This window comes from Tauraco erythrolophus, chromosome 3 (assembly GCF_009769465.1).
Source record: "Tauraco erythrolophus isolate bTauEry1 chromosome 3, bTauEry1.pri, whole genome shotgun sequence".
NCBI lineage: Eukaryota > Metazoa > Chordata > Aves > Musophagiformes > Musophagidae > Tauraco > Tauraco erythrolophus.
In genome coordinates this window covers 26,948,715-26,975,016 of record NC_141467.1, presented here as the reverse complement: position 1 = coordinate 26,975,016, position 26,302 = coordinate 26,948,715, and the positions used below count along the sequence as shown (strand labels likewise).

The window sequence follows — 26,302 nt, the reverse complement described above, 5'->3', positions numbered from 1 at the left end:
GTCCACATTTTTAAAAGACTTCTTGTCTTTCCTTACTTCCTTGGCCATTTTTTTACCTCAGGAAAAACAAGCCCTCCTTCCTTTCCCTGAACACGATCCAACCTTAACCGTATTAACACTATGAGAAGTCATCCCTGACATTGGAAGCCTCTTCTGTGAAGCATCTAACAATTGCAAAGTTGTACACTGTTTCCTTGGGTCTTTGAACACAATGCTAAGAGAAAGACCTAGATTTCATTAGCTTTCTGCAACAGCTGGCTCAAAAAGAAGGAGAGATTATTTAAAAAATGCCCGTTTCTCAGAAGGCTGTGGGGAAAAACATGACAGAAGTTCAGGCTAAAGAATTCTCTATATGTAAAAGATAATACATCAGGAACATCATTCCAGCTGAACTTTCTAGCTCTGTTCTGCAAGCACACCTCAGCTGTGATTTGAAACTACCAAATTTAGGAGTCCCTATTCCTGTCCTGAAGGGTATCTCCAAAATCAGAAAGAAACTGTGTCGCAGAAGGGAACTCTAAGCTGAGGTTTAGTTGGATCTCTGGTGCTGGAATCATCATGCCTCCAGAGGAGAGAGGCCAACATGGCAATCCATTCTGGTGCAGCTTCTTCAAACTCTGAACAAATCTTCAGCAATGCTTAAGGCTGGTGAATGTAAAAGGGTGGTTTTTATTATTATTATCTCTTGAATGAGTAATCCGACATTTGAAACTCACTGGAAACACAGTCAAGATCACAATCTTCAAACAGTCACAATCATCATGCTAAGTATCGCTATCTTACATCAAAATGTAACCGTTTTCTTAACATGGATAGATCAACAAAGCATCCAAACCAACATGTTGCTGGCAGAGCTTCAAGGGAAGAGGCTTTCAAAATAATAGTTGCTGAAATAAATGCTCTCAGTACCACCCCTCTAGAGTAAATTGTCATAAGTAGCCCAAAACTGACTATTATGAACAGAAGAAACCTACATAACCTGGACCACAGAAATTCTTCTATCAACACCTTCATTTCTGGTATAGAAGAGAATAATCTAATGATTTAACCAGCATCCAGATACTGCTTGAATTTCTTTAAACTCCTTCACTCATTTCAATATGTCTACCAATTATATTAACATTTGTCCCTCAACAAAAGATTTTTACAAAGGCAACTAATGTTTTGGAGTTCTCCAACTTCAGACACTAACAAAACTAGATTATCAGAAAACAGATCAGCCTGGAAAACATTGATCATGGAGAAATCAGACCACTGTCTCAAGCTCCAAATCTGAATTCTGGGCATCCAGTCACCTCTGAAAATCAGGATCACCCTCTGTTTAGCATGCACATGCAGGCAGGCACAAACTCTGTTTGCCACAACCTGTAACTTGATCAGTGGAGTAGTTAAAAAAAAGGACATGTATTGGCACATTCTGATTTCAAAGCTCAGAGCGGGTTCAGGCATTGCTTACCTCTCCCATAGCAGAGAGACACTATCAAACCCTTGTTCCACCACAGCACTCCACAGACTGCAGGCAACTGTGTGGAAGTGGAGAGTAATTTTGAAGTATTTAAATGATTTGGAAGCTTAAGTCTCCTTGACTTTTAGTGATATTCAGATTTTTAAGACAACCTGAGCTTCTCATGGGGCATGGAGAAACAGCAAACCGACACGAATGCTGTTGAAATTGAGTCCAATCGCAGCCATAACTGAGAAACATCACAGCTTCCCCCTTGTCCGGCTTAACAGGAAACCTCTATCTACTGTTCCTCTAACTCCTTCCACAAACACACAACGCAGCCTGGACATATTACCCATTTCCTCCCAACCCACAGTTGTTTATCTCCTTAGCATCTGTCATGGCCTAGAAGTTTGGAGCAAGTCCTACACCAGCTGCTATGGTATAAATTTAAATCAACCAAGTTGAAAGGCTTCTAGGAGACCTCAGACAAAAAGAAGACATGACAAGATAAGAAGAAAAGAGAAGAAAGAAGAGAAGAAAGAAAAAAGAAGAGGAGAGGAGAGGAGAGGAGAGGAGAGGAGAGGAGAGGAGAGGAGAGGAGAGGAGAGGAGAGGAGAGGAGAGGAGAGGAGAGGAGAGGAGAGGAGAGGAGAGGAGAGGAGAGGAGAGGAGAGGAGAGGAGAGGAGAGGAGAGGAGAGAAAATTCACTAAGAACTTCTAATTAATGGGTGCCCTAGGAAGTAGCTGGAGCAAGGTCTGAAGGAGTGAGTTTTCCCAGTTGCCTGATTTCTCAAGAAAGCTACAGCATCTCCTCATTTTCATGAATGTCATCTTCCAAAGGCTTACTTCACACACAGACATGGGCTCCAAGAATAATTTTTCCTTTGAGGCTTCACTGGGTTTTGATTTTTTTTCTTTTTTTTTTTTTTGTTCTTGAAAGGGCAGTGCTATGAGCTGTGCATAATACAGGCCTAGAGGTCTGCTCAGTCTTCATGTCTCTACAGGCAAGTTCAGAAACATGTCAGGGCTGCATCTTCTCTGTGGCAGCAGCATTGTGGGAGACCCTTAGAATGGCACAGACTGCCTGTCCTGGTTTTAGCTGGGACAGTGTTAGCTCTTCTTTTCAGCAGCTAGAAGAGCTCCGTGTTTTGGTTTTACTCAGAGGCTCGCTCTAAGAAGAATGTTGACAGCATGTTGATGTTTGTAGTTGACCAAGGACTTTTCAGTGTGCCGGAGTGCAGAAGCATGGCGGGATAAGGGGGGAGCATAGCCGGGACAAGGGGGACAGGATTCCCCTTGTGATTTGTGGTGGAACTTAAGATTGAGGGCCAAACTGGCCAATTAGTATTCCATATCACACAGTGTCATGCCCAGTATAAAAGTGAGGGTCAGCTGGAAAGAAGGTCTTTTGCGCTTTGGCTCTTTCGCCGCTTTTGCTCTTTTGCACTTGCTGCGCTTTTGCTCTATTGCCTTTTTTTCTCTCTCTTCCAGTACTCCCACTCTCGGAGTACTCTCTCTCTCTCTGTCCCTCTCTATTTTGGGGCCTCGCGTTCGTCCGGGATTGCAGCTTCGGGACGAGACGGGCTTTGCATACGAGGGGGTGGTGAGCACCTACACTGTGTATTAAATCATCTGTATTAAATTGTTCTTATCTCAACCCACGGGTATCCCATTTATCCTTTAATTCTCTCCCTCACCCCTGGGGCTGGGGGAGGGTGAGTCAACGACTGGGGGGGGGGGGGCGCGGTTTAGTTGCTGGAGCAGCCTAACCCACAACACTGCCATCTCTCCTTTTCATTCAAGGACACAGTGACGATTCAGTTTGGGATAATCTTAAACTATGTGGAAAGCCATGATCCCAAGTTCCCAAGCTGGAAAGTTTGTGACTTTCTGTCATTTCTCTTTCCTGTTTATAAATCTCTCCCTTCTTTCCCTCAGCCCTTCACTCCTGCATCTCCACCCTGACCTGCTTCTGCGCACTCCCAGAGGTAAAACTGAAGAGTTGCAGTTGTGACACTGCAATATTGTGTGTCATATTGTAACTGGGTTTCCACATCCTCCTCACTCTGTCGTAAAAGCACTCGAAGAGGAAGAAGGGCAAATAATGAAATATAAGAAAGCAGGAAAAGAGGAAGCAGCCGAGAGACAGCAGCCCAACTGAAATGCTAAGAATTATGGAGAAGTGACAGAAAGGGAAGCACAGATCAGGAATTGTACTTGGTGGCTTAGCAGAAAAAAAAAATTAAACCAAACAAAAAATATATAGATTTAGCCTTTTCTGCCTCTGCAGCAATCTTCCAGATTACTACTCCTCTCTGACTTTTGCCCACTTGACCTGTATTCCCCTTCCCATCTACTTTAACACAGTTACCAAATTGCTGCTCTGTGTGTGGCTGGACTTCACCAAACCTGAACCAACCACCATCCCCATCCTTATCTTCATGTCAACGAGAGGAGGGACTCCTCAAATCACTCTCAGGAAGAAAAGAGAGAAACCAAATATGAAGAAAAGACCTCAAAATGCCTAGCCTGAGGGTGCGAAGGCTGGATTAGGCAATGGACTTATTTGCTGAAGGCAGTCACAGAGGACAGAGTGATGGAAGAGTACAGAAGGAAATTGGCTAAAGCAGAGTAGGGATTGCCTAACTGGGCAATCCTGCCCGGCTGCCAGCGGATGGAGCAGACAGCTTAGGAAGTCCTTCCACTGAGATCATGTACTGTTCTGTCCTGCTCGTTCAGAACGAAACTTGGCTGGAGCAGAAAGTGTTTGAAATTCACATGAAGAATTCTCTCTTCTCCATTTGCAGGCAAAGCAGAATATGAAGAACAGAGCAGGACCCAGCTTTTTACACTCTCCCATTTCTCAGGGAATTTTTGGCAAGACTTTGTCTGTCCAAGGGCTGAGTAGAAAGTAAAAACTTGAGAAACGACCCTCTATAAATATTATAATATTAACAGTTATGCATCCCTTTTGAGTCAAGCTTCAGTCTTTATCTTATCTAGTGGCTAACTGAATTTTGTAGTTTCTCAGGAAGATAGTGGTGAAATCCTGCATGTAAATGAAGACAGGAGTGTTACACAAAGGTGTACTGCGGTATAATTATTTGTTCATCACTGCATGAAAGCTACCCTGTTGGAAGAGCTCATTCAAAACCATTTGTGACTATTCCCTCACAAAGCAGGCTGTCAGGAGGTGATAAGAAGTGGGTATTAGTGAGGCTTCACTTTCTTTGAAACACCCTTTGAAACACAGAGAATATCAACAGGCTCAGCTATTTTCCCTGACATTTATTGGTGAATTAGGAAGTATCATCTGGGCCACTCGATCAGTGTTTAGTTCTTCAGCTAAAGTTAACGTATTTTGGGACGTGTGGGACAGAAGAGAGATGACTTTACCTGCGTAGGAAGGAGTCAGCAGTTTCCTCTTGAGAACGGCAACAGTCCCTTAGATGTTATAACTGTTGGAGACCTGTGCTGCATGCCCCATCCTGCAGTTCTGATTGCTCTTCCACTTCCCTAGAGATATAGCACCAATGCCTCTAGTTCACAGTGGCATAGTTTGTATGCTGCATTCTGTTTCTAGGGATGGCAGGGTGACCAAGATGTTTAATACCCATGTACATGTATGTCGGAGGGCCTATGACCATTGTGAAGGTTTTGCCTAGCTTGTCATGTCCTGCCTCTTACAGAGAAGACCTGATGTATATTTTGGGTTTGAGGAGCATGATCTGCCTTCTTCTGGCTGTACTAGTTCTGGTTTGGTTTTAACTTCAGTGGAGCCTCTCTTGATTTAGTTCAGCATTTCCAAAGACAAAAAACAGTCATGCAGCCGTTCAAGAAACAATGCTATGTCAAGACAAATGAGTATTGTAAGAGAGAACTTAGCTATGGATATTCTCCACAGTAAATGGATGCATTTTTTTTCCTATTTGATTTTAGATGAGACATGTCAAGCAGAAGAGGCAGAAATATGGTCATTTTCCTGTCAAGACAGTCATAATGCTACTTACTGTTAAACCAGGACAGCTGGAAACAGCTAAGCATTGGCCTCTGCTGCAACCCTAGCCATAAGGAAAGGCATGAGTAGTTTGCTCGGTTAAGGAGCAACACCACAAGGGGATTTTTCTGCTGATGTAAACTTGGAAAAAAAGAGAACATTAAATAGTAATAGAAATGGGCAATACTTGGTCCAGAACTATTCTCAGTTTCTCACCAATTATAAATACTTCTTATAATAATTCTCTGTTCCTCACAAACAGTAGCCTTCTGCTTCAGCCTATAGAGAATTTGATAAGAAACAAAATTTTATGGCCTCAAAGAGGGATAGGGTGCTGGATGCAGACTGAGAAAACCTATGTTTAATTCCTAACTCAGCCACAGACTTCCTGTGTGGCCACGGGAAAGGCACTTAATCCATCATGTGCCCTTACTTCCCTATTGCACATTTTTCAATTCTTTTTTTTAATGGGGATAAGACTTTTTTTTTTTTTTTAATGGGGAATGTCAAAAGCTATGTTGCTGTCTAGAGTGATTCCTACATCTGGATACATGCCTCTCAAGCGTCCTGACACATGAGGCTGAAATCTGGCCATGTGCTGGTCACCCTCCTGGCATGTGTCCCACAGGAGGTGACTAGGGACCACGGGGCAAGCAGCAGTAGTAGCTTGAGAGGCTGCATCACTTAGGTATTTGTGAAAATGCTACCCATAATCTGTGATGTGTCCTACAGAATTATACAAAGGTAGAATTATTGTCCAGCCTGATAAACCTTGGTTACACCTATAAAATAGTGGATATCAAGTGCTTGGAGCCCTCAGCCAGCTCTCCCTTATCTGGGATTGCTCAAGGTCAAAAAGTAGACTTTATCTTCCTCAGACTAAAGATGCAGAAGAGGAAAGGAATGATATTTTTCTTCAGCTGGTCTTTTCCCATGCTACTACTCTGTTCCAAGAGAGATGTAAAAATCCCAAAAGGAAGTACCTCAAGAAAAAAAAAAAGCATAAGCTATTTAAAATATCTAAACCAGTTTTAATTTCCCGCCACACTGTAGCCAGCATGGCATAAGTTACCAGAGGTCTGAGAAAGGAAACAAGAGAGGGACTCAGCCTGTACCTTTTTTGTAGGAAATGACTAAATACTGAAAATTGTGTCATCTCCAGTTCAGCTTCATAGCGCTTCTCATACATGTTCAGTTAAGAGGTGTGAAATCTCACTCCAAAACCAAATTGCTAGAGGTTTGGTTTTTTTTTTTTTCTTTGTAATGGAAAAGATCTTCAAAACATCTGAGCAAAAAGAAAAGCCTGGACAAGATTATGGATTTGACTCCATGAAATCTGGGCTTGTATCCCAACTTTATCCTCAGCTGCCACCCTCCCAGGACCAGCCTCACTCACTGCTCTGTCATGCCAGCACCAGGCTGTAATTCCACTCATTGCACTGTCACGATCCAGGACTCCTGCCTGTACAAATTGGCACGGAGCTGTAAATCACACCTTTTTTCAAAAGTCCAAGCGATGCAGTGAACTGCTCCTTTGTACTAAGATCTAGACTAATTAGAAGTCAGGAAACTAATTATTTCCTGATTCCCAAAATGATCTAATCATTTGCTGCTAATATTTATTTTATTGCTTCATGTACTGTCACCAAATCCTTCATTTGTTTATGTTTACCTGTTTTATATTTTTAGATCTCACTTTTCAAGCTGAAGAGACATATTGTTTAAAACAAAGCTGAGTACTTTGAACCAAACCAATCCATCCTAGAAGAACACACAAGACTATTTTGCTGCAGCTATTAGAAAAACAAATTTGCTCTCTGGTCTCCAGAATACTATTTCTGGTTTAGATTTCACAGCACAATTGATTACACCTCATTGTGCCCTACCTCACACTTACCTTGGCTAGGAATTGTAAGGCTTAATTAATCAATCATGTATATATAGCCTTAATAAGATTGCAAGCTCTTTGGGGTGTGCTGTTGGTGTTTGTGCAGTGTCTAGGGCAACAGAGCTCTGTTCGTTTTCCAGGAACCCTGTGCCACAACACAAATTCACAGATAAAAACAACAAAACAATCAGAGAGAAATGGCAGTAGAAACACCCAAAGCTTAATTCAATCCCTTCCCAGTCTTACATAAACTGTAAGAGCTAATATGGGCAGAGGACACACAATTAATGCCTTTAAACTGAAAGAGAGTAGATTTAGATTAGATCTAAGGAAATTCTTCACTCAGAGGGTGGTGAGGCACTGGAAGAGGTTGCCCAGAGAAGTTGTGGATGTCCCATCCCTGGAAGTGTTCAAGGCCAGGTTGGATGAGGCTTTGAGCAACCTGGTATAGTGGAGGGTGTCCCTGCCCATGGCAGGGAGGTTGGAACTAGATGATCTTTGAGGTCCCTTCTAACCCAAACCAGTCTATGATTCTATGATTCTAATTATACACGACTAGAACAAGATCTGTGCTGTGAAAACTGGTGCCAGGCTTTCAGAGAGTGATCAGAACTTGGCCTCCCATAAGGGTTGATGATCTGTTCAGACCATCAGCATTGGCATTTCCTGCCCTCTCAGCATTTATGGAATATTTGAAAGTGTCTAGCAGGCAAAGTTTCTGTCAAACTTCCTCTCTGCTCCTAGTCGCGTGTCCTAGACATTGTAAGTGCCTTTTACTTGGAGAAATCCTTTTGTCTTTTTTTAAAAGTCTGCCCAGTTTATGTTTAAAGTGCTTTTCAGCTACTGCAAAGGAACAGACATTGTGTTGCGTTTTTACCAAACGTGAAGAATTCTAAGCGTAGAAACACCCAAATGTGTGTCCTAATGTATTACACACTAGGAAACCTTTTTCTTTCCCATGAGCTACCAAGTTGCAACTCCTTGTTGCTACCATGCCACAGAGAGTGCATCAGTACGACTCAATCCAGGATTCATAATGCACCTAAACTTCATGCTAACACCCAGACGGTGTGACTGGACTAAGAGTGAGGTAAATGAAAAGGGTGAAAAATCTTCCCCATTAAAATGCAAAGCAGCTCTACAGAAGTTGCTATTTCTTATCAGCTAAGATAAACTTTGATATCTGTGCCATGGCCATGCTGCACTGTGGAGTATAGTGTGAGGTTAAGAAAGCAAATTAAATCCTGCTAACTCCTCCACCTAGGAACACACACATCTGGAAATACAGTTTGGGCTATTGGGTTATACAGGCTGAACCAGGTCACAGCCAGGTAAGTTTGTCAGAGCCTGCAGCAAGTGTGCAGACTCGGTCTTGAGAAAATTAGCCTTTACCTGGTAAACTGGTCAGCAACCAGAGACAAAAATATGGGACTGACAAATGATGCTTTGTTTATTTGGAGGAGAGCATCTCAAGGAAAGTTGCTTCTGCCTTGTCCAACACAGACAAAAAGACAAAATCATGCTGGCTGAATATTTCTGAGCACATAAGGCACTCAAATCCAGCCATCCCAGTATCCTACCGGCAGGCCTTTGGACTCTTGGAAAAAGATAGATATCGGGATTGTTACTTTCATCAGAGCAGTGCCGAGAGCTCTCCTTGCCACCAGGACAAATGAAGCACGGCTCATACACAGCTTCCAATTCCTTTACCTCAAAGGCACCATGGAGTCCCAGCGAAGCTGATGTGAGCCACAGGCTCACGCCTTCGGGGTAACGTGCTTCTCAAGCGTTCATAGAAGAGAACGTTAAAAGTTTCATTTTCTGTTGTCATCTTTTTTATCGAATGAATGTGCGGCGGCTGTTAGTAGTGCAGGACTGTGGCATGCTGCGGCAAACCTTCCCAGCAAGTCTTGTGAAATTTGTTTCTGCTGATGCAAATGTGCTATTTTCTAGAGCTCCCCAATGCTATCTGATGAACTCCCATCCTATGCCTGAACGTGAAAAACACAACCCACAGCCCAGAATGTGTGGATCACTGTGTTCTCAGGAAGTATGCAACTAATATAACAATTTGTGCTCTGTCTCACTGAGGGTAAAAAAGAGGGGTGAAAAAAACACCATTGCACAGCCAACACCAGTCCTCACACAGGAAGGCCAGGGACTACATTTTGCTCAACTAGCCTGGCCTTTCTGAGGGGTTGTATTTTGCACTCAGCTGTAGCTCCCTGAGACATGCATAAGGAAATTCCCTGAATATCACTGTCGCTTTCTGGGACAGGAGAGCAGAAGGGTCCATCACTACATCTGTTACAGTTGCTCTTTTAATCGTGCTTTTGTATTTGTTAGCTCATTGAGCTACTCAAACATCTCTAAGAAAATCAGCAAGTTAGGCATGCATCAGCTTATAGTGGAAAGCTGTATCTCAAATGAGAGATACAAGATCCTATATCTGCATTTTCCATTAGATTATTTCAATACATCAGCCATTTATCCCTATGTTGTGAGGACCAGACATCTCCCCCAAAGCTTCACTGTGCAATCCTAAATCTACAGTACAGGTCTGTAGAAGAATCTTCTGGAAATCCCATTTCATCAATGTATCCCTCACTCTCCATTACAGACCTTACCTGAATAACACTTTAAGAAATTAGGCGAATAAAACATTTGAATGCAGGAAGGAACAGCACTTATAAACTGCAGGGGAGGATCCTGAGAGCCCACGTACCCCTTCACTGCTGAGCCAGCAGCGGTCAGCAGGACAGCCTCTCCAGGGCATTGTCTCAGGCGAGGAATATCAGTGGGAAGGACTGAGAGGGGGTGTGTGTCTCTCTGCCTCTGCTTTCCCCAGCTCCTCCTTTCTTCATAAACTCCTTGGTGGCCCTTTTAGTGCAATGACCCCGTCTACTTTCACAGCCACCTCAGCCCAGCAGCTCTACACAGACTGTAAAAGCCACAACGGGTACAAGCGAGTCTTCCTCAGCTGCTGCCCACTTCCCAAATGGAATTTACACTTAGGTTTCTTATAGGGATACAGACAAATTAGCAGGAACTAACCTTTTCCTCTTTTAGGTTTGAAAAAAATATTTTTATGACATGGGTTTATTTTAGAGCATGTATGTTTGATGGGTCTTTTCCCTCTTAAAAAGTGTGAAAAGCTTAGCTTTCAAGATAAATGCTTGTTTGCATATATGTGCCTTTTTTTTAGGTTTTTTACACAGACATACACAGAGAAGAATTTGACTTTGCAGGCCTATAATTTTATCAGTGCTGACAGACATACATATGTATGTACACGTGTGTATGTGTGTGCATTTACACATGTAAAAGAGAGAAAATGGAATAAATGGCCTCTATTGGCTGAAAAATACATTGCCATTTCAAACTTCAAAGGTACTACTAAAACGAAGAAATGAATTACAAAAAATTTTAGAAATGAAAATATTTTTGCATTGTCTCCTTAACACCAAGGGCTAAATCATACATTGTATAAATCAGTCTCATGGCACACAGGAAAGAGCTTATGAGCAATGGTTACACTGTATAGCAAACGTACAGACTCATTAATGTGCACTTACAGAACAAACAACACCAGACTTCTCTAGGCTGTTTTGCAAGGTGAAAAAAATTCCCCTTAACACCACAATAAGCCCGTGATAAGATATCAATTTTACTAGGATCTACTAGCAATGTGGTGGTAAGATTACACAAATGTGTTGCTACACCCAGCAGTAATGCCTCATTACCATTATTCCTTCCTCGTCTTTTACATGTGTTGGGCTCCAAAGCCACTGACATGTTTTGCTAGCACAATTATCATTTCTCATTTTTATTTCTACTTGCCATTATGTGGACAAATGGGCAGGAAGCTCATCCCCTCCCTAGAAAAGCCTAGTTCCCATTTGGCTTCTAGATAAATTGTTGTAGGTCCACACCTTCAGCAGACGAAGTCCCAGTGACCACGCTGGCCATCAGGGCTTCCTCCCCTCCAATGTCCAGCAACAGGAGGTGCCAGTTACAAAATGATCTGGATTCTGGGAGGAAAAAGGATGAACCCCGACTCAGAAAGAAAGGTGCCATTTCACTGTGGAAGGGATATTCTCACCTCTTCGCTCATGGCTTCAGCCTGGGGAAACCAGGAGAGCTGCTCTGCTCAGGAGAGACAGAGACATTTGCAGCTTGAATTGTGAATACAACCAGCCGGGTGTCAGGCTGGGGGTGGATCATGGACAATGTGACACTCCCCTCGGCCGCCAAGGTGTTTCATTCTCTTTGCAAATCTGGGCACAAAAACTGAGCGGTGGGTCTCAGTCCGCCCCACAACAAGGCAAATAAATTTTTCATCGTGAATGTGCATGTGTTGTTCTCCTCTGGAAATAAACTCTCATATGGAAAGACCCGCAAAGATATCTCTGAAACCCAGATGCAGCACGAGGGTGCAGAAACGGCAGTGTTCCCTAGCTGGCGTCGCCATTTCACTGCTAATGAAACCATCCCGCTTCGACACCAACCACCGCCACCACTTCCGAGCATTGCAACACATATTCACAGCAGGAAAAAACAGGTTCAATAACTCAGTCCATAGAATGCTGAGATGCACAGTACTGTGAATAAGAAGGGACTTCTCTCCCTCCAAAAAAACTCTAAGTCGTCATTAAAAATGAGAACACAAAGCTCTTAGCTTAGACAAAAACCAAACACAAAAAACACCGAAGATTTGGGAAGTTCAAATCCATAGCGGGGATGTTGGGTGATCACAGCTTCTTAGGAATAGAGGATGCTTTTACGTGATGAAATATGGAGAATGAATATTTCCTCTTCTATTAATTGCAACACAAGCTGAAAGTGTCACCAACTTTAGTTAAAACCTGCCTTTCCATTGCATTCAACATTTCTGTTGCATTACTTAATTGGCAGGGAGGGCAAAATCATGTGCAGATACTCTCTGTTATACAAAGGATTTAGCAATTCCTTTTAAAGCTCTCAATTTTTTTTTTTTTAAAGGAGAGGTCAGGGAGCAGGTGAGTTTTTATGTCGTTCCATAAAATAATCTAGAAGTTACTGAAAACTCTGGTAAGAGCCACTTCCTCAGAAGTAGCATTTCCAGGGTAAGAAAAACCTGGCTTATGTGAAAGTTCTACTTACTCTTCAGTCTCTTCTCTTTTTTTTTTTCTCTTTAAACTCTGATACGTGCTTGGAAGAGTGGAAGTCAATTAATTCTGCCACGTTTCTCTACTTTTGCTACATTTATTACACTTCTCAAATTAGATAATTTTGGATTATCTTTGGGGGAAGAGAAATGGGGGAAATCAAAGGTGAAAACCAAAGAGCAAAACATGAACCTTAACTTTTCTTTTTGGATCAGCCCTGTTTCTGCTAGGAATTGAGAGTAATTCTGTGTTTACATTTACTAATTCTCTGCAAACCTTCAATGGGGTTCTTAAACCCACTTTTAGGTACATCAAGAGAGTCGTAGTTACTCACTTCCAAAAATCCCATTTAGTGCTGGTGATGTTACTATGGTTGATGGTGGAATGACAGATTAGATACCTTCTCGGCATCTCTTCTTATGTCTGTAACTTAAGACACATAAATGCTTCTGGGAAATGTCCCTAAACTGCAATAAGTACAAGAACTAGGCACCATTCCTAACTTAAAAATGTGTAAAAAGCAAAGAAAGAGAAGCACACACCAAATGCATTACTCTACTAGGAATTACGTTCCCAGCATGTGCACCTTTACAACGCAAAATTCACTTACTGAGGAGGGAGGGAGCAGCAGAAAGTGGCTCAGGTTGCAGGCTGCAGGTCTAACCTGCTTTTGGGCTGCTGTTCTGCTGCCTCACTTGTTCAGGGAGGCAGCTAGATGAAGAAGGACAGAGTTTCCAACAAGCTGTCACTGGAGGCCAAAATCCTGGGTGCTGGCTGCTCCACCATCACGAGTTAACAGCTTGTTGTGGTCATGCTTCTTCACCATAAATGACAGGCTGAGGGTGAGCCTGCACTGGCTGCTATGGCATACCCACCTACTGCATGTGGGGCAAAGCTTTTTCCAGAGAGACCATCTTTTGAGGCTTCAAGAGACCTCACACAGTGAGCTCAATGAGAAAGGTTCAGGGACAAATCTCTGTCCTGCTGCAATGAGCGGTGGGTGTTGCTCTTGGCTTTAGGACTACAGCTCCAAAAAGGAGCTACCTCCATCCCCTGCTCTTTATCATAAAGGACTTGTTCTACATTAGGGAAACCTGTGGCGGCAGGGCCACACTGTAAATCCTTCCCTGCAAATCTCTAATGCAGGGATGCAGGCACAGTAACACTATTTGCACATTTTGCTGTGGGACAGAGCCTGGGGATCTCGCACCTGCAGGGAGAGCATCACTGCAGGTCCTCTGTGGCCAGAAATAGTGTCCTCCCAGGGAGGCACCATAGCAGGAGTTGAAATTACAGAAATACGAGGAGAGGCTGAAGAAAATTAAGAGAGCAGCTTATTCCAAAATGGCACCTCTGTAGAGGCAGGTGGTCCCTATACTGCTCCTCGGTCCAGCAGTTAAGCTTCTCACTCAGGGTGCACAACCTGAAGAGCACTCAGGTTGAACAAGAACTTGCTCAAGGGAAAAAGCAAGCCTACAACAAAGAGCAAGCGAGAAATAATTCAGAAATAGAGGGATGGCTGGTGTTGGGAGGTCCATCCAACCTTCTGATGCAGACTCATTCCCTTAAAACAACCTGAGGTTTAGCAAGCTGCAGTTATAGAGGTCCTCCGTGGCTTAAAATATGTCCCCTTCCAGCCAGAGCCCTGTATATCTGAGCTGTGCTGCAGCCACGGCTGAGATCCTGCTAGATAATTTTAACTCCCGAGCTAGAATGGGGCTTATCTCTGAGGCACATCTCTTCTGCTCAGATAAAAACAACTTCCTCTAACTGCAGATTAGATCAGCAGGCTCAGTATCCGTACCTAAAAGCCACACAGCTAAACACACTGCATCTCTCCAGTTCAAACAGTGCTCACCGCTTTCTCGACGCTGAAGAAACAAAACTTGCACAGCTCCCAGGCTTTCCCTGGCTTTTGCACCGATGTTCCCCTCTGAAAACATAGCAGTACCCAGTAGGAGCTCATGAAATTCGCCACAGCTCCGCAAGCTACACAGCTCTGGAGAAATAAGGGAAAAAACCCATAGCTTCGCAACCATACTTCTACGAAACGGGCCAGGAGTGGAAAAACTCCTCGCAAAACTAAATAGAAATCGCTGGAAAAGTACAACTCTCTTTTAGGATCAATTCTGTTCTCAGGGATTCGATTCTGTCACATGCTCAAGTTGCATCAGAGGACAAATTTTCATGCGCCTGCTTACACAGTGGCTCTGCCCCAGCTTTGCATGGGCTAACTGGGCTAATACAGCACAGCCTATGCTGGGACTGTGGCTGCTCTCCTTTCCAGACCAGCTCACCTTCCCTTCAAGAAACTACTTGCAAGTTTGTTTTGTTTTGAAAATGTTCACCCTCCGTTACTTGCAGAAAGCATTTTTAAATTTAATAAAGGAATTTGCCTTCAGTAAGAGAGCTGTTTTCCATTGGCCTTGTGAAAATCCGTGCACATTTTGCTAAGTCTTAAATAACTACATTGAGCAGAGCTTGTCTCTGGCAGTGTGGCCAATTCCTCAGCTTTGCAACGGCCCTGTATACCCGGGTCTTCTGCACCTCACTCTAGCACACTGCTTCATGCTACGGACATCCAAAAAAAATACCTTTGAAGGCTGGTATATATCATATATCCCATACAGTATATATAAGGGCGTTCATGGAATTTGTCACATGCCTTCTCCCACTAAACCACTCCATCGTCCTCTATAAAAATTCCCAGAAGAGTTTTGCATGCAAAATGAAAACAATCCTGATGAAAATATCTCCTGTGTTCCCCTTAAAACCAGATATGTCATACTGGCAGGGTCTCAGAGCACACAATACCACTCCATACTGAGGACTGGTACTTTGGGGCTAGAAATAGGGGCTTTGGACCAAACAAGAGGGGAGATTCCCAACTTCCCTATTTTTAATAGTTCCTAAAATATTTTAGTTACAAGTTTTTCAATTCCTTCAGAAGCCTCCTCAGTTGGACTTTCAAGCCCTGTTTCATTGTGGATGGTTAAAGACAATTCTTAAAGCTTCCCAAACCATCTTGAAACAAATTTTCTCTGTGCTCTCAGAGCCAGTAGGGCTACATCAGGTAAGACTGCAATTATCAGCAATTATTCACAAAGGCTTATCAGCTCCTACACACTTTCATACCTTTGAGCAACAGAGATGTCCATCTGAAACCTGAGCAAGTAAAATACACAGCCCTCCAGGTTACTTTAGCTCTCCGATTACATGTCCCCGTGCACACATGCCACACGTGCATTTTATTACTCACACACAACACACTGCCTTCATAGCCACTGACCTCCTACAGGAGGAGTGTGCAAAGATCTTTAGCACTGGCAGCCTTTTTCCTCAGCCCCTTTCCCTGCCCTACAGAAGGGCCAGGGCAGCAGCAAGCTGGACCTGTCTCAAGAAGCAACAGGACCGATTTTGCAAGCTAGGGTGGGGCACTTCCCCTTTTGGCTTTTCTCCCTTCTCCCCTCCGTCTGCAGCCTTTCCACACTTTTACTCTGCCTCCACCCAGCTATGTGTGAGTTGCAGCAGATTGATGTAATGGCAAGCTGTTGTGGTTGGCCTGGTGGCCCCTCAGCAATGCCTGTGTCCGTGTTCTCAAATGGTTGAGCTCCTTTTAAGGAAATAAAGCACTGAAGCAGCTCTGAGCGAGGACACTTGTCTCTACCAGTAACTAGCTACTCGTGCAGGTTACCACGTCTGAATGCCTGTGGCCAGGAGGGAAGACCTCAGGATGGAAAGGTTCCCAGTGATGCCAGTCACTGAGGCTCTGCAGCTACACAGGCTTCAGCTTCAACAACAGGGTTGTGGGAGGGAGGTAACATTAGTCACTTGACATGTCCCACTACAGGAGAAAAATGTCAAAAATCTCTTTCCTTTTAACATCTCTTCCCATACTAATGTCCTTTATTTTAAGCAAATAGAGAGTTTCTAACTTCATACAAATCTCATCTGTCTTCTATTGATGTCTAGGATCACCTTTACTTGTTACCTTGGCCATCTTCTGTCAGTTGTCCAACAGTTTCAACTCAATTTTGTGAGATGAGGTATCCTCTCCTCTTCCTCTCAGAGAGAAAAGTATCTGTACGCATTATATATTGCAGGTCCAGACTGTAGTCTGTGACTATGGGGGCGCTCGCTTGAGCTCTCCGTTGGAAGTCTTAGTGGTCACCTACAGCATCAGACGGCTGCCTGTGCAGAAATGGTGAGCCCACAACCTCTTTCTGAGGCCAGTAACACTGTGAGAAGGCTTTTTGGTTTTTACCCATCGATGACCAGCTATGGTATGGACAGTTATGGACAAAGGAAGGTACTGCTTGCCTTTCTAGGCAAATACTACCACCAGGGCAAATGGCTTTTTCTGCATGAAGCAGGGTCTGATCTACAGCTCAATGAATCATTAGCTTCCCACACATGGCTTGAATTAGGATACAGTCCCAGGGCAGAGACAGACCTAAATTTCAACCGTTTACCACATACAGGATGTTCAGTACTGATTATCCACAAAAGGTGCACGCAACATTTAACCTGAAACTTGAACAGAGATAGTAATAATCAGCAGAAGATATCTGAAATCAGCTCCTATGTTATAGGTTATCATGGGAAATAGGGCTGTCCATGCAAAATAGCTTGCAAAGAACTAATTCTTAATGGAATGGAATTTCAGTAGGATGTGTATTTCTAAATAACTTAGATGAAAATTTCAAAAAGATACTTAGGAGAGATGATAAAACAGAGTCTAGTTCCTTAAAGAGTTGTGAAAATCTGGCTCTTTGCTTGTCTGAAACATTCTCTGTGTTTTCTAGAAAAACTAAATGTAGAGCAGGTGAATGAGCAAAGTAAAAAAATAAAATAATAAAAAAGTTATAGGTGCCAGATCAGCCTGAGAAAGAAATTTGTGGCGGAGAAGAGGATAAGCAAGGAAGATCTAGTGGACAGAGGAGCAGAAATGAAGTTTGGAGGAGGAAGCTGCTCAACACACGGTGGCATTCTGGAAGTTACAATATTAAAAACATAGCAAGCTCATCAAGGAAATGAAGAGATGTAGCAGTGACCAGAACGTGTATTTTAATATGTTTCTGCTTTGCTGTGCTGCTTGGGGTTATTAGCAGAAACTGTTGATGCTTTTACTTCCACAAATTGCCTTTTCACACCTGCTTATCATTTCTGCATTGGTCAGAAGCAACCTATGTCTTGGATGCCTCTGCCTGGGGACATAAGTCAAACCATACATTTCACGAACCTCTGGACACCTCCCTTCCAAAATTTGCACCCTCTGTAGTCATCTTAGGTGAGACACTCAAAAACTGAAGGCACTCAATGAAATCTGGCAAGTGAGTTGAGTACTTTAATTCTGACCTTCACTCAGAGCAGGAAAGATGTTTCAAACAGTTCTCTCTATCGGGTCTATAGCACCATGTTCAAGTCTCAGTCTACAGTTGGAAGAAGCAAGAAAGGAGACATTTGAAAACACGAGGAGGAGCTAGAGCTTATCTTTCTTTTCTAAAAATAGCTTATTCCCCCTAATCTTTGACCTTTGAAATGCTAAATTGATGAAAAACGTAATTAAACTTTTGACTCCAGGGTTAAAGGTTTCATGAAGTGTTACTACAAATCTGAGTAAGCCAACAGTCATTTGAACATTTCTGTCTCACAGGCTGATTAAAATTAACAACAGATTTCTCACCTAATTTTAGTAAGATGAGGTAAATACTCTTTTCATTTAACAAACCTGCAATTTCCATTGCTACCTCTATAACACTACATGTACAAAAAAAGCCCTCCAGAGTCTAGTGGCCCTCTTCCATAACTGTCTGACTCAAATTACCTTTCCTCAGTGCATGCCATATGGACAGCTGATCTCTCAGGGTGTTACAGATTAAGTGGAATGAACTGTAAATCATATGTTGAAAGACAGCAAAGTGCATAGGGGATCCCCTTTTGATGAAGGAAACAGATGGGACATTAGGAAAGTCATATAGAGAAAAACTGTTGCCTGTTCGTACCTGCTCATGTGCATCGCCTGTCAGTCATTGTAGGCCACAGTCTATCTCCCAACTACGAGATATGTATAGGATCAGTGAGTCTTTACAGTACCCTTCTGTCTACCTATCGTTCCTCAAACTACTTTTTCAGATAATCCTTTTCTACCTAAGTTTGGTGATAAATAGAAGTGAGAAATAGATGTAGGACTTAGAGATGACAGCATTGCCCTGAACACCAAGCCTGTCTACACTGCCATGCCACTGCCTACATAGAAAGATAGTCTCCTTTATCCCTAATACATCTATGGGGTCATATAGGCCAAACATCTTAAGGCATTAGTTTATCCCTAACAGATTATCTTTTGATGATGATCTAGAATGTGCATAGCAATCATACAGCTCCTGATATGTTTGGGGCATGTGTGCAGACAATTTTGTAAAAAAGGAGATAGAATTTTTTCAGTATACTGTTTTCAAAAGTTAATTTAGGGCTAGAAAAAAGTTCAGTAGAAGAGGTAAAAGTGTATGCAGTTTTATAGAGAAGACAAACATTGCAAGCACCAGAGTTGATACCTACAGTTAAGATCATTCAAAAAAACAGAGCACTGTGAATTGCCTTTGTTTCTGTTGACTGTGTTAAATGTCTCACTACAAGATGTGACCCTTCAAAACTATGGGTAGAGAAAGTGGCTGTAGAAAAAATGTTGAAATCAGGACATGGAAAATCTAATTTATTGCTGAATGCACAAAGTAAAACTAATGAGAACAACAGACGGAACTTTTCATATTTAGGACAACAAAGATAACATTTTCTCCTTCTTTTGTTACAGTAACTTCTAATATGTGTTTATATTGATATATAATTGAATCATTGGGAGAATCATTAAATCATCAGCAAATATAAACTTCATCTTTGCTGGTTCTGTACGATATTTGTGAGATGAAGTAAATTAAATGCAATCAAAAATCCTGTTTGTTTGTTTGGGTCTGAACAAGGGATTTTTTTTTAATTATTATTTTTTAAATCAAGGCTTAAATATTTTGTAGGGTTTAGTTACTGTGAGAGAAAGGAGGCTTAACTCATTTTACTGAGTTGACACACAAGCAGCAAAGGCAAGATTTTGTCCAAAGAGTTTTAGACTGAGAATCAAAGTACTAGGTAAGTGATCAGATTATTAAAAAGCACTTTTAAAAATTAGTTGTTCATAAGGAATGTCAATATGCATATAGGAGGTGAACTTTATGCTCACATTTTTGGTAAAAGGGGATCAAGTGGTAAATAAAGTGAAGATGCATAAGGTCCTGCATTCTCTACTACCTAATGCTGGAGTTCGGGAGTAGGGTCTATTCCTAATGTTGACACCATTCTGCTGTATTACCTTGACTTGATTATTTTGCCTTCTGTGCCTCCCTTTCCACTTATTGTCCTTTATTGGACTTTCTTAGACAATAAACATTTAAAGGCACTTGTAATCTTTTTGTCAACAGTCTTTCACCCTGACCCTTGGTCTTACAACATGAACAAAAAAATGATGAGCAATGCTTTTATTTGTGGATAAACAAATGTATTTTGATAGTCACTCCCCTCCTGAAATATTTTTATCATACACGGCATTGATCACAGCATTCTGGTAGTCATGCTTTTTTTTTTTTTGGCTTTCCCCCCTTCCCCCTACTAATAAAAAAGCATTGTGCTCAAGTAATATCATCTAGTCTTTTTCAGTGAACTATGTGTGAGTTGATGCATGCAGTAGTCAGCAGCATTGCTAGTCTTTGGTGGAGTCTGGGATCCCTAAGAAGAACCAGTATCATGCAAAATCATCTCTGGACAATGATTTCTTTTAATCCAATCAATAGACTTTATCAATTGTGGACTTTTATCTAGAAGAACAAAAGTCAAGTTTTTTCTAAAGTTCTAAAACATATGAATACTATGTATGTTCTAATATGGCATTTTTGGAGAAATCTGAAGAGCAGATAACATTCAAGATAGCATTTAAATTTATAATTAAAATAATAATAAAAATACTTGAGAGTTTACTGAATTTTTATCAAATCTGAGTTCAGATAATTTTGACCTGGAACCACATATTTAATTTCATTTCCAAGCAGAATAAAAACTGTCTTTCTTGGAGAGAATTTCGTGCTATCAGTCGTGCTTTAGAAATAAGGGAAACAGTAGGATATTTATAACTTATCTGTGGATGAAAAGGCTTGCTGTCCTTCAAAATGATTCTCCCAAAGAGAAGGTTGCACAAAAAAACAACTAAGCAACAACAACTTGTGCTGAACAAGATGAAAAGGCACAAGACCTGCTTGTATACCAGCTTGCTATATAGCACTTTAACATTTTTGGCATATTAAATAATGTACTAATATTCCTTATCAAAGTGGACTAGTCATCTTACCCAAGACTCTCTCATTCTTAGCACTCTGTTGTCCTCCAGTACTAGTTGAAAGGTCCTCTGGTACAGGCATAGGTTCATCTGCATCATCTGGGACATCACTAATTGGAGGACTTTCCTTTCCTAGTAGTGAAGAAAGTAGCATCAGTGAGTCATCAGAGTAGCCTCATTTTCAAACAATACCAGAAGGCAAACCACAAACCAAATAAAACTTAACAAAAAATCTAAACACTACTTAAAGCATGACATTCTTAGGACCAAATCTGCTGTCCTGCAGAGAAAGCTTCTTTTGAATACAGGGGAATTATATTTGTGAGAAGAATGCATGGCCAATGTCTCTTCCAAATTTACTGGAGTCTGGATACACAGTTATCAGTCTTACCCTTCTGGATATTTGTAAACACACGCAGTTATTTTTCGTCTGCTATCCTCAGAAGATCATCCAGTTTAGCCAACATAGACTGACACAGGTTATCAAACGGTCATCTTTTGCAAAAATCCTTCTTTCTTCCACAAACACTCCTTAAGAGCACATCCAGATTTGCTTCAATGACATAGTGAAGTCTAAGCCACAAGCATTCTGGGGCTCAAACAGAACTCCAACGAAAAATTCAACTACATCTTCAGCAAGTTTCACTAATACTCACAGATCAAGCTTTGGCTGGTGCTTGTGCCTACAAGTAATTAAGTTCCTGTAGCTCCTGGGACTTCCTAAAACGTGTACAATTAGCAGAGGTCAGTCAAAACATGACTTCAAGGGTTTTATGGTCTCTTATTTGTGAAGAGGAAACAAACTCCAGTAACTTGTGTACACAATGTTTTGCAGAAGAAAACAGCCTGGTGCTTTAGTGTGTTATAAGTATTGTGGAACTGTTTTAGTGCCGAATGTAACATAATAAGGAAAATAACTCTTTTGCTAAGTGTTGCACTTCCAGAAATGGTGAAGCTTCTTGGTTTAGCTCTCAGTCACAGTACACATGTCCTGCCCAAAGTACTCTCCCTGTCTTGCAGAGCTTTTTTCCAAATGACTTCACACATCTGTAACAAAAGCTTGCCTTGAGAACAACTACCAAAAGAATTATCTAAGTGATTACTTTCATCGACTAAGACTAAAAGGCTGGTCTTTGCATTTATAGCCAAGAATGGAATAGGCCTAGAGCAGGATTTGAACTCAGTAATGTTCACATAAGACCTTTGTCTCCAAAATGGAGATGTTACCAATTTACACTGATGCAATCTGTTAGACATCCCGCAGCAATCAGCACACCAGCTAGGCATGAAGGCCTAGCAAATAAGTCTGTTTTTTTTTCTAATGAGAATTCCCTCATTAACACACAAACATTAATTAATTCTGAAATCACTTCTGAGAAAAGGAAAAACTAAAACAAATGTAGCTTACTTAAGTGACAACAGTCTGGTGATGTCAGCTATGGATTTGACCTGAAAGAAGAAAACGGTTTCCTTCCAACCTCCTGGATGGAGCAAGTCATCATGCCTTCTAATCTATACTGATCATGCTGGGGGCGGGGGGAAAGACAGGTAGGTTTAAGACATCTTCCAAATTAACTGGTTTGAGTTGTTTGCACAAATCTAGGTTTAAATGAACAAAATGAGTGGGTGACAGCATTTCTTAATGGTGTTTATCAGACTGTGGAATAACCTCTGAGCAGGAGTGGTGAGAGTGGCATCAGGTGAAGAATCTAAAACTGCAGCCAGAGGACTCAAGGACAGCGAAGGAACAGTCCTGCACTGGCAGAGGGACTGACTAGGAAATTTCACAAGGTCTGCCCCATCTCCGCCTTCTGCAGGGTATTCTTAAATGGGCCCACTGGATGTGAGTGCAAGAGTGAAGGTGGATTGTGTAAACGGAAAAGAAAGACTATGAATTTTACAGCAGAGGAAAGTAAAAGCAGGAAGTAAGTTCATTAAAATGCTTTTTGCCATTCACTGTTTAGCTCCTTATTTAGTTATTCCTGTAGTTTCCCGCATTATTTTTATGAGATGTTAGGAACTTAAAGAACTGCCAGAGTCTTTCCAATGTAAGTCCCATCCTGCCAAGCTGAGGTATCTCTTACAGGTAGGATGCATGGTTGAGGAGAGACAGCTGAAATATTTCAGCTTTTTCAACACTTCCCCCTCCCAACAAAACAAAAACAAAAAACCAGAAGTTTAATCAAAGGGCAAGAGGTAGTCTGGTCAGAATCAGCTCTCTTGACACTACATATAGGTTAAGGAAATTTGTTATGAAGTAATAATAATCAAAAGCCACTTGAACGTTCCATGGTTCAAATTGCGCTCTCAGTTACAACAGAAATCAATGCTTTGACTTAGTCTAGATTCAGAAGAACACTTACCCTAAAAACTTGAAGGCTTTTCTGGCTACAAACCAATATAAACAGATAATATCAGACCTATGAGATAACAAATAGCGAACAAAATCAAAACTTTCTTAGTGTGTAATCAGGCAAACTACAATAAGCAGGCTACCTAGGATGCTTTGAAGATAAGTCAAAGCAGTCTTTTAGAATAGAAACCTGTTACTAGATGCGTACTTTCACAGTTTATGGTGAACTGTTTGGTTCACTAAACAGATATCAATCTTCTCCTTGTTAAATTAAGAGCCCTTTGCCTGGGTGGCATGAATCAGACTAGCCTCACGGACTTGGTGGGGCAGAAGCTGGAGATCTGATATGTTTCACTTTTTGCAGGAGACTACAATTAAGAAAACTTAGTAAACTTGGCTTTAATGACTCATTTCATATTATTTGTTTTCTTTCTGTTACACATGATCAAGAAATCCCTGCATGCAAAAAGGCAGGGTAAAAATAATGGCTTTAAAATATATATATTTGTTGAGCTCTGTGTCTTGGATTCTAGAGCATGATATTTGTATTTCATGCCTTAACTACATCTAAATTGTTACACGATGCTAAGTTCATTACTGCATGATATTCTTACAGATACGCAATCTCACTAACACCTTTTTTCCAATGAATTTCGAAATGGAAATGGGGTGGGGGAAAGAAGGGAACAGTTTCCCATTTAATTTCTAACAGGCATGTCTAGAACGATAACTGGTCCAAGGGATGGAGCTAACCCCCCCCCCGCACACACACACCTAGTGGCAAGTACTGGGGTAGATTATTAAAATGTCACATAACAGAGTAAAGTACCACAGATTTATTCCATTGTCATTTTATATTTTTGTTCAAAAATAAGAAGTGAAGCATAGACAACGCAATCTAATCTTGGGGTAGGGGGCTGTGTTTTGTGATTTTTTTTTTTTTTTTTTTTTTTTTTTTTTTTTTTTTTTTTTTTAGTTTTTATAAAGAGCCACTTAACATAACAAACACAAAAAACAAGGGAGCTGTAGAGTTGAAGTTCTGTTTCTGGCTCTGCCACTGATTCATGTTGCCCTTGGTTAAATCATAAATGGAGATAACTTCAATTGCAGGCTGTATCATATGTTCCCCAATTCATCCTGAAGATCTGAAAGATGGTCTCAGATTTCCAGACATTGCCATTTCTGTATGAGAATTGTCAGAGAAGTGCCTAACCTGTCAACAGCGCCTGGTAAGATCCTCAACTTCTCTCTGCTTCAGTTTCCTCATCTCTGCCTTAGTCATATAGTTAAAGACATGAGGAAAGAGAGGAAGGGAACAAAGGGCTCAGCCCCATAAGGTGTTATGCATCCTTTATTCCTACCAAAGTCTGTTCATCTCCATTCTGTTCTGAGAGCAACTCAGTTCATGCCAGGTGTTGCTGGAGCTACAACTGTTAAAAAGAAAACCAGAGCAGGATTTCTTACAGAAATCTCATTCTCTATCCTTTCACAAACTAATGTTGAGTCTATTTAATAGCTGAGGGTTGTTTCTATAAAAACACTAGAATCACTGGAGAAGTTATGCAAGAAAAACAACACACACATTTTTCTGGATGAAAGTCACAACTCAATTCACGTCCCCTTTTCACTAGTGGAATCTCAAACCTCCAGTGATGAGAAGAGAATCACTCTGGGATGGGCACCAGGCTCTCAGCCGGGAGATTCCAGCCCAGGATACACTCATTTCCACCTTCCCAGGCCCTAGCAAGAACATCAAATGCAAAACTCTTCTTCGTGCACTTGCAGAGCACGGCACAGCCTGGTCGGTGCTAGAGGGATCTTTTTATGTTAGGTGTGGAAACATTTGTACTGTTTTTTCACCTTCCTTAACTGTTAGGCCCTAGAACTGAGAAGAAAAAAAAAAAAAAGCAGGAAAAATACTGCTTGTTAAGTGAGATATTATCTGTGTTTTCTGACTCTCTTGTATGGGTGCCGGATACCGTTTGGTTAAATGTATGTCAGCTCTCTCCTCATTTCAGAACTGCAACTGCTTGCCTCATGAAATATCACTTTCAGGAGAAAAATAAAAAGTGTGAACTCTGTGCTAGTCACACAGTATTTCAGTTCCTCTAGGAGCCAGCCATGCCTGGATTCCCAGAAGCAGGAATGCCTGTGTGCACGCAGGCTTTGGCTCGCTCACACTAATTTTACACTCTCTTGGCCTGGCTTGCCCCTGCCACACCTGAGTCAGCTACAGCTGCATAAAGCACATGGCTGCAAAACACTGCTTTTGAGCTGAGAAGACTGTTTCTAGAGACCTATTTTATTTCTGGGTTGAAAACCAAAATAAAACCCCCAAAGAATTCCCCTAAACTAATTTATTTAAAAAAAAAACAAAACAAAACAAAACACAATGAAGTGTGCTAGTGAACAAAGTCACCTAATTCCATAGGCTCAAGCTACACCTCACGATCATTACCCACAGAGAAGGAAAAATACATAAAAGTATTTTTCAGCTAACAAGACAATCTCATACTGCCGAAACTGTGCAATTGTCTATCTGGTTCCCGATATATAGTAGAACTCCCTTATCATGCAAGGAAGCATCCTAGAAGCATGTAGTACCCCAGGAGGAGGAGAAGAGGGGGAAAACTCCTTTCTGGATTCACTAGCCTATGATAAAGAAGTAGGTAACATCCTCGCACCTGCAGATCCTCTGCTTTTGAGGTCTAGCAAGATCTTACAAAGAGCTGACATCTGTGGAACCTAATCTGACAAACTCCTGTTTCCAGAAGGTTGAGTTCACACACAAAGCAGATCATAAATGAAAGTAAATGAGCAAGTTTTTTCTTTAGCCAGTTGTTCACAAATCCAGCTAACAACCCAATACAACTCAGAGCCTCTGCTCACAGAAAGTACCAGATGCTCAGAAGAGTTCGAAGCAGACTTTTTTTTTCTGTATTCTGTTTATGTAAGTCTACCTCTTATCAGAGGTTAAATTCCTCTTACACTGATATATATGTATATATTTTTAAGAGAACCCTCTCTCATCACAGAAAAGTACTATTCTCATCAGTATTATTTGCTAGAAAAGCTAAAGGGCACAAAAAAT

General features: G+C 41.5%; 1 protein-coding gene across 7 annotated transcripts in view; it reads right to left on the bottom strand.

The window, feature by feature from the left end:
- The window catches only part of IKZF1 (IKAROS family zinc finger 1), a 69,852-nt gene that overhangs the window by 28,291 nt on the left and 15,259 nt on the right, over positions 1-26,302 (bottom strand). For all 7 annotated transcript variants that reach the window (XM_086608489.1, XM_086608488.1, XM_086608493.1 and 4 more), the window contains exon 3: positions 20,871-20,990. In XM_086608489.1, the coding sequence (XP_086464615.1) occupies positions 20,871-20,990 (120 nt within the window). The remainder of the gene's footprint in view (positions 1-20,870; positions 20,991-26,302) is intronic.